This window comes from Zophobas morio, unplaced genomic scaffold (genome assembly GCF_036711695.1).
Source record: "Zophobas morio isolate AGI-343-1 ecotype UQ-CSIRO unplaced genomic scaffold, CSIRO_AGI_Zmor_V1 ptg000007l, whole genome shotgun sequence".
Taxonomy (NCBI): Eukaryota; Metazoa; Arthropoda; class Insecta; order Coleoptera; family Tenebrionidae; genus Zophobas; species Zophobas morio.
The window spans coordinates 10,068,000-10,076,900 of NW_026972112.1; the positions used below are offsets into that span (position 1 = coordinate 10,068,000).

General features: G+C 36.6%; 2 protein-coding genes across 2 annotated transcripts; one reads left to right on the top strand and one right to left on the bottom strand.

Moving 5' to 3' along the window:
* Nucleotides 1–699: 699 nt before the first annotated feature.
* Nucleotides 700–3,344, bottom strand: LOC135124483 (centromere/kinetochore protein zw10 homolog). The gene is made up of 2 exons (XM_064049556.1): nt 1,578–3,344; nt 700–1,334 (listed from the first exon to the last, which is right to left on the bottom strand). The coding sequence occupies exons 1-2, from the start codon at nt 3,082–3,084 to the stop codon at nt 733–735; spliced, it is 2,109 nt and encodes a 702-aa protein (XP_063905626.1). The 5' UTR covers nt 3,085–3,344; the 3' UTR covers nt 700–732.
* A 41-nt stretch (nt 3,345–3,385) lies between these two features.
* On the top strand, nt 3,386–4,608 carry LOC135124484 (uncharacterized). The gene is made up of 3 exons (XM_064049557.1): nt 3,386–3,620; nt 3,790–3,977; nt 4,030–4,608. Exons 1-3 carry the CDS (start codon nt 3,486–3,488, stop codon nt 4,403–4,405), a joined length of 699 nt encoding a protein of 232 aa, XP_063905627.1. The 5' UTR covers nt 3,386–3,485; the 3' UTR covers nt 4,406–4,608.
* Nucleotides 4,609–8,901: the final 4,293 nt, after the last annotated feature.

Here is an 8,901-nt window from a genome sequence, read left to right on the forward strand (position 1 = left end):
TATTTTTTTGTCAGTGGAGGAATAAATAATTTTGTGGTGTCCTCCATATATTTTGTATTTTATTTAGCGGTATTTTTCCAACATTGGAGTCCACCACTTACATCTGAACGCATTTTGCCACAAAAAAAAAACAAACACAATTTAGGGTTCCATTTTGTTAGACGATCACAGCCAAGGCCAAATTTTTGAATTTTTCGCGGGATTTAATTTTTTTTCACATGTCAATTTAAGGATGTTTGAGTTATCACAGAATCTTGATTATTTCAAACTTTGAAGATAACCTAGACATGCGATTTCATATGGAAAACACGGTGGATACAGGCACGAAAGTAAACTAGTGAGGCTTGTTTGTCCATGACAATTTAGTAGAAAAACTATCGTGTTTACGTCATGGTTTTGGCGGGATTTTTAAAAATCACAATTCGCTTAAATATTTCTATTGTCTGTAAACGGATTTTTCTCGATGCTATGGTATCTCTCTCCGTATTCGAAGCATAAACTTCTGTCTACCTGGTCCTGGTTCTCTACGTCCTACAGATGTAAAAATTTATTTTTTCATAAAATATTAACCCATTTGGTAAAAAGGTCTAAAGTTAACAGAACTTCCCTCGAACCTAAGCTACAAAATATAAAAGGAATATAGACATACATACAACGTATACCTTAGTCACTTCACTTCCCTGAAATAACCAAACCCCAAAAAATGAAATTTTTATTTCTAAACCTCAACAATCAATCATGAATCTTCGCCAACAGCGCCGCCCTCCTCTCCGTGTTCTGGAACAGCGCCCTCACCAGCTGCCTCAGCTCCTCTGCCTCGAACTCCAGCCCCAACGGCCCCTTCCCGTCGGCCCACCGGTCGTTAATATCCAACAAACTCGCGTTAAGCACGAACGCCAACTCGTTCAACTTGCACCAGCTGGCCACAAACAAGCTCACTTCTTTCGGATCCGTGAACAACTTGGGCGCTCGCGTTTGCACCATCTTGAACAACTCCACCAACTGTTCCGCCGCATCCGACGGGATGTCCTCGAACTTGACCACGGTCTTGACCAAGTACAGGCACAGCGAATTCAGAATGAGTCCCAGGGTCTTGTTGTAGAGGGTGTAGGGCAGCACCTTATGCCACACGGTTTTGAGGAGCTCCTGCTGGCGCAGGCATTGGCGGATGCACTTTTCCGTTGAAGGATCTAGATGCTCGAGTGTGGGTTTTTGCAGACCCGACTCTTTCATGATTTCGTCGATTTGCTTGATCTGGCTGTCGACGTAGGCGTCGAATTTCTCGGAGGCGACTTCGCGGAGCTGGAGCTCGTCGTCGCCGAAGCTGTCCACGCCTACATTACAAAAAAAAAAAAAAAATTGTAAAAAAAAACCGCAGAACTTTAAAGAAAATGTTAATGTAGTTACTAAGTTTAAAGTTCGACTACTCAGTATGCGCTGCGCACGCAGCCTCAATTAAATTTCTTAACCAACAAAAATGTGTTCACGCAATCGGCTAATAATCTCTAACCACTTGGTATTGGTACATTTGTAGTCCGCCAAATTTCAATAATAATAATGATAATAATAAAACTTACTTATGTTTAATAAAACGGGCAATTGTTTTAGGTGGGTGTCCCTCCATCCAGACATTTTGTGCGAAATGTAGTAACAGTTGTTGTAAAATACGGCAATTTGTTGTGGGATCGTTTGTAGTAACTTCTTGTGGTGGTCTGGCACAAAAGTTATATACTTTTGACTTATATTTTTGACCGTGCAAAATAAGCGCCCTGCGCAGACCTCAGACGAGTCAGTGGCTTGCTGCAGAATTTTCTCCAAGAGGTTCAGTAAATCTATGACGCTACGAGAGATGGAGCACCTTGGAAATTCCTCACTTAGCTCAAGCCCGTTGGTTGGAACTTCACCAACTTCCACCAAATCGTGTAAATCTCTTTTCATGAGTTCCTGCGCCATCTGTACGTATTCTTGACATTTCTTGTTAATAAACAGAACATCAATGTTGTTGGCATACTGCAAAATGGACGTTGTATCTTCAGCAAAAATTTGCGACAAGACGAGACTTTTTTCCAACTCTTCAGTCGCTTCTATCACCGTTTTATACTGTTGTAAACCCTCCTGCGTCGACGGTATCGTGTCTTGAAGGCAATGTTTAATTATAAGCTCAGATAAATTGTCTCTGATATCTCTGCCAATATAGCTCAAAGTTGACAATTTCTCATCCAGGGGTATATTGAAATTGGCCAACAAAAACTCGAGAACGGTTTTAATATTAGCAAAAACTTCCACGTAAGACGATTTTTTATTAGGATCCACTGTAACCACCTCCAGAGTTGCAAAACCATTCTCAGCGTTAGTTTTAATTTCAGTGGTGGTATCAACAATCGGAACGAAAACGTGATTCCACAAGAACTTCGTCACGTTGTCTAGACGAGTGACAGACGTTTTATAAAAATACAACGCTGATAACACCTCCTTCATCTTCTCGTTTTCGTTCATTATTTGTATCACACTTTTGTTGTCACTAGGATTGAGAATGACGCTGTCTTTGAACAGATTCGACAGGGTGTTCAAGAGCGAATTTTTCTCTGTTGACACTTTTAGCTTGAGTTCTTGGACAACCGGTAGCTGAAGATCCGGGTCTAAATTATGAATAAAACTCTCCACTCCCAAAATTTTCGTCATGCATTCCAAATAAGACTCGCTTTGTTGTAAATTCGTGATTTCGATTAGCGCCTCGTGAATGTTGTACACTACTGAAACTAAAGACAGCGCGATATTGGATTGTTTTAACAACTCTACGTATTTGTCTAATTCGTCTTTGCCTCTGTCTAACTCTTTCCGAGTGATTTGCTCTACGTTCGTGATTAGTCCACCGACGTCGTCCTGCAGTTGGTTTACTTTACTAGCGAGCGCTTTGTTCTGTCTGGGGCGCTCTATGAAACGTACATACACATTTTCCAAGTATGATAGAACTTCGCCTCTGCACGTTTCGACCGACTTTGCAACTTCAGGGCACTTTTGTCTAATTTGTTCCACTTCCATTTTTTCACAAGACGATAACACTTCTGCCAAGTACGAACTCATTTTTCTTTAATTTCTTTTGAATGTCAACGAATTGTTGGTTAAACGAAACGTCAGTTTGGCAGATTCAAAAACACGACCACGCAGGGCTGCCATCGCACAAAATGTCACTAGCCACGTTGCTATTTTGTAAATTAAAAGAGACAAGCCGTTTTATCCTACAAAAAACATTTGTTTTGTGTTACTTCAGTCTCATGAATGCCAAATTAAACGAATGAAATAAATCACAAACTTAAAATAAATTGTGTTGGACTGGTGTTGGTGGGGAATGTGTCATTTTGATTGACAGTTCATGATTGTGTTGGCAACCTTTCGTAGCAACAGCAAACAGCTGCCCTGTCAATCATAACTTCATAACCTCACTTTCCAGCCCCATTGTTTACATTCATCAGATACTGGAAAAAATGCTTGATGGCTGGTACTGCCGTTCAATGGCAAATGCGGCAGCCCTCGCCGAGGAAGAAGAACGAGCTCAAGAAGAATCAAAATTCAAAAAGGAATACAGGTTCCTCAAACGCAAATTTCACAACTTGGTCTATGTAAGTTTTACTAAATTTTTACCTGTATTATCATTACATAGGCGTTAGTTTTAATTATCACACCAGAAGTTTTGCAAACACATGACTTCAGAGGACAATGTACCTATGAAAACCTGTGCGCATTTGTATCAAGTGTGTTATTTCTTCACAATCTACCACCCTTTTCAAGGAAAATGAGGCCTTAATGGAAGCCCTCCGTGCGGCCCAAAAGCGCCTCCTCGCAATCACCAGAGACCGCACGTTCCTCCTCGACAGACTCCTTCTCCACGAGAAGGTTGACAACTCCACCTCAGAATCTGAAGACACCGACTCCTCGGACGACGGAGAGCCGGTCAAAGTCGAACCACCAACTAAAAAGTTGTATTTCTTTCAAAGTAAGTAAATTGATGATTAATTTAACTGGTTTCAGGCGAAAATTGGATAGTTCGTATAACAACGGCCCCCATGCGGTGTCCGGGAAGTCGCTGCCCGTGGCGAAGAAGAAACGGAATCCGACTCCGCGACCGACGAAGACGTTGTCTCACCATACCCTGGTTCACCTGCCAGGGAGTTCCGCTAATAGTAATATTTTGTCAGATGGGCATATGACGCCTGAAGAGGTGGAGAGGCATCTGCAGTCGCAGAATTATGTCGAGCTGGTGCCCGAGAGGGCGCCACCGACGGTGCCCACGGAGATGTTCAGTAACGAGCCGTCGCTGGATAGCGAGTCGAATGATATTGGAGAGTTGGAGACTTCGCCCAGTAATATGGGGGAGGAGTTGAGTATTGATATGATACCTGAGTAGGGACGAATGCTACTGTGGCGTTTTTGTGTACATATTCGGTAGTTTGTAGTTACATACAAGGACGAAAAAGTTAAATATATTATTTTAATGTAGCAGTGGGTTTACATTTTTGCATGCAACCAGTAATACACAATGATATAATTTATATTCTATTGCTATCGTATTTTTTTGTAAAAAGTTACGTAATAGATTGATTTTCTGTACTTCCAACTTGGAAAAGTATTATGTTTTATTACCCTGAATAAAATAATTAAAAGTGTAAAAAAACGAAACTGAAATACCATGTAAAGTCTACAACCAGAAAAAGCTGCATAAGCTAGTACTAAAATCAAAGCTAAAATTTCAAGATCATTCTAGTGTTACTAAAACTAGAAATAAACTAAAAACCCATTTTAATCAAAATTCCTACCACATGGTACCTTTATGACAAGCATTAGTTGTACATAAATAATTTTACAAAATTTTTCACATTCCAAACGTTGAACTTTTCTTGTTGTGTGAATATGCACCACAAAATACATTCCCGTTTTACAAGATTTTAGAAGTTACAATTTGAATATAGATAGGAAGATATGGTTTTGGAAATTTCATTCTACCCTATAAAATTTTATTGGCAATAACGAGACCGATAGCAGTACACTAGCAAGAGATATTTACAACTTAAAGTTGTCGCGTGCTGGTAATCCCCAGATGTTGGAAAGCAGAGTAATCGAGCTCCGGACAGGGACCGTCGTTACTCACGAACGAAAATGACCATTATTTTATAAGTACAAACACCTGCTAAATGTTCTCCGACAAATTTGGGTGAACTACAATGAGCCATAAATATTTCTTACCACTGTACTACTGTTCGTCTCATTATTGTCAATAAAATTTTATAGAGTAGAATGAAATTTCCAAAACTATAAATATAGTGAACATGAAGCATTATGATTTTGGTCGCTTTTTAAATGCGTTTTACATTTTTGGTTTTTTGCAATTTTACAATTTTATTATTTTATGAAATTGCACCTTTTATTTTTTAATAGACTGAAATCAATACAAATATCTACAATTGCAAAAAAAAAAACATTTGGTCCAGTTTAGAAAATTATTTTTCTAATCAAATCCAATTTTACTCAGTTCTGAAAAAGTAAATGTCTAATGTCGAATTCACAATAAATTTATTAGTAGGCACTAGACAACTTTTTTTTATTCAGCAAAATTAAAATTATGGGTGTTGTTTCTGAATAACTGGTTGCCTATCCAATCTGTGAACATAATTTGGCTGGAAATTACCAAGTAAAATTTCCCTTGAATCATAGCCACAGTCTGTTACTCTATGAAAAACTAATCTCTGTAACGTTAACATTTAACTTTTTTTTCCAAAGAAAAAATATCAATTATTACATGTTTAGTTTTTCCCATTAATATATTTCTATTATTTAATTTTGACATTACCTTTTTTCGCTGACAGTGACTGAAATATGTAAATGTGAATTTAGAGCTTAGTGAATGATTCGTTCACATTTCTCAAGCCACCTTGACGTCGTTTTTATTTGAACGCTCGTTACAAAGTTAATTAGGAAACCTAATTTTCCTAACTTCCAAAGCTCATCCAATATCATATGCAACTTGAAGTATTTTTCAACAACTTATTTAATGTCATTTTTTAAAATTTAAAAAAGCTTAAAATTTTGAGGTATTTGAAATGGCTGTTTCCAAGATGATTTATGTACATTTTGTCAGTTGACATGCAAGCTACAAAGAAACGGGAACTGGAAACCTGAATTTTCGTATTCTGCAACAAAGCTTTACCCAAAAAATAAATTAAACTCAGTTAAAATGATTTTTACTTCTCGAGTCCATCGGGCGACTGGCTAATTTCATGTTTTTTCGACGTTTCAGGACCCCTAGTGTACGAAAAACTAAGTTTTCCGTTTCCTTCTGTTTGTCGTCTGTCTATCTGTGGTGACGTTTATTGGTCGGATAATCTTCGAAACTATACAGAACCGATTGTTGTCAAATTTTATATGCATTTTAGGAATATCGTGTAGATGGTAAAACGCTAAAACTGGAAAATTTCATAAAATAAGATACTCCTGTACTTGTGGTTTATGAATCCGTCTTGAGTTTTAACCATTGAAATCAAGATTTTTGGAAAAGAGATCAAAACTTTATAACAACATTTTGTGATTCAACTTTGAAACTGAAAACCGAATGCTCTGAAATCTTGCAATCTTATCAAATCTTCAGTTTATCCCCTCCCAAAAAAATTAATATTATCTCAAAATTTTGTCGAATAAATCCTATCTAAAATATCCAAAATATTATAAATTTATAAGTACTTGTGGTTTATCGATACATTCACATTTTTTAGAATTTACACCACTTATTCAGGATGACTCAAAAAATTTAATGAATAAGACTTCTATTTTATTGATCAAATCAAGAACGGCTCATCATCTTTTTCCGAAAATTTGTGTAGTATACCAACAGTACTGTTATTATTTACTTCCCTCCTAGAGTACGAAAAAGTAGGTCCTATGTTTTCGTTTGTCTCTCGTCTGTGTCGATTTTTATTAGACAGATAATCTCCGAAACTATTGGGCCGATTGTTGTAAAATTTTATATATATATTATAATGAATTAAAATTTAGTTAATCATCCCCATCATTTTTTTGCGACGTCCCCTCAATATTTTTTTGCGGAAATGCCTTTAAATTTTATAAAATGACATACTCCTATACCTGTTGTTTATGAATCCGCCTTGATTTTTACCGTGAACATCCAGATTTTCGCACAAAAAACCCAAATTGCATCATCATATTTTATACCATTAGAAGGGCACTGAAGTGTGAAAACCCTGTAGTAAGTGTTGAAGTACCAACGCGAAGGTCGCTGATTCGATTGAAGTATATGTCACAATTTTTTCACTGACGAAATCAAGAACGATTCATATAAAATAAGAATTATAATAGCTACCTAGTCATCCACCATAATATTCAGAATGTTTCGCACCATTGTAATAATTTTAGTCGTCCCCTCTGCTTTGAGGAAATTAAATCATTCAAATCGGGCATCTTGCTACGTGCTGAATCGTCGCATCCTTTCGATGTATAAACATAAACAATGGAAGTTAAGGATGTACCTACTGATATTGGGCTGTATTTTTATAAGTACTTATCTCTAATGAGTAATTAATGATATACTGAGGACTGCGCTCTTAGTGAATGGCACTCCATATGTATAGTTTTCCAAGTTCTAATTCGGTTTTATGATGTGTAAAAGTTAACTTCCTTAACAATAGATTACTACTGCCGATGATGGGACAGTATTAAATAAGGATTTAATCATATACTGTATAATGGTATCGGCATGGTTAAATCCTTATTTATGACTGTCCCATCACGGGCAGTAGTACATACCTAATCTATTGTTCAGGAAGTTAACGTTTACACAATGGGGTAGTATCATAAAACCGAATTAGAACTGAGGAAACTATACATATCTATAGTGTTTTGAAAAGTCTTAATATACCTACAACTACCGATTAATAACCATAAAACAATTGTACATATTGGTTCAAATATTAATATAATATGTAACTTTTAACTTTTTAGAGAAATTGATACATTTAAAAAATCATATTTGTACCATTTTTAAACATTAAACAAATTTAAATATTTGTACATATATAAATAAGAACCTTCTGTAAAAAAATTAGTCATAAGTTATAAACCCATCTGCATGTAAAATAATAGCGAGCGTTCAAATAAAAACGACGTCAAGCTGGCTTTGTAGATGTGAATTGAGCCAACTTGACGTGGTTTTTATTTGAACGCTCGTTATATAGGTAGGTATACAAAATTTATAACTAAAAAACATTGATTTTCAAATTCGTGGTTAACAGGGTAATCGGGTTTTCACGAAAATATTAATTTGTGCTTCACTGATTTCGTTAATTGAAAACGCTATATAAAACAAATTAATAACAATAAAATAATCTCATCCGATATCAATAAATATTTGTGTACTTTCTAACAGAGCATAACAATAGTGACAATAAATCTATTTTAATCCGTTTTAGGAAAGCTCGAAAATCTTACAATTACATAATCGTTTAAACTGGTTCACTACTACGCTTTGACCTCCTCTGTACAACCGGTACAGTTGGTTTATGTAACAAAGCTCAGCCATTGGACGCTCTCGCAAAGGCGGAGCACGAACTTAATTTCACAGCATCACTTCTACTGGTCCAGATCAGGCCTTTATCCCGCTCGCCGACGAATAGCAGAAGAGCATCTGACTGCGGAGGGAGGATGTAATGGAGGGACCAACAAGAGGAAAGGACGTTCTTTAACAGTCCCAATCAGCATCCGCAATTGTTCGCTAATGAAAATATAGTACACAAATTTCGTAAGACACTGAAGGATAAAAAAAATAATAATAATAAAAAAATTGAGAAGAAAACCCATAGTATTTTGTACGCAATATTTGTAAATGTTTTATGACCG

What these genes read in the sequence shown, in the direction of transcription:
- LOC135124483 (XM_064049556.1), bottom strand. Translation starts at nt 3,084, where the DNA reads ATGAGTTCGTACTTGGCAGAAGTGTTATCGTCTTGTGAAAAAATGGAA. An exon ending in GCCCGTTTTATTAAACATAA is followed by an intron (nt 1,335 to 1,577) that starts GTAAGTTTTATT and finishes TTTGTAATGTAG; the next exon opens with GCGTGGACAGCTTCGGCGAC.
- LOC135124484 (XM_064049557.1), top strand. Translation starts at nt 3,486, where the DNA reads ATGCTTGATGGCTGGTACTGCCGTTCAATGGCAAATGCGGCAGCCCTC. An exon ending in AATTTCACAACTTGGTCTAT is followed by an intron (nt 3,621 to 3,789) that starts GTAAGTTTTACT and finishes ACCCTTTTCAAG; the next exon opens with GAAAATGAGGCCTTAATGGA. An exon ending in GTCGAACCACCAACTAAAAA is followed by an intron (nt 3,978 to 4,029) that starts GTTGTATTTCTT and finishes AACTGGTTTCAG; the next exon opens with GCGAAAATTGGATAGTTCGT.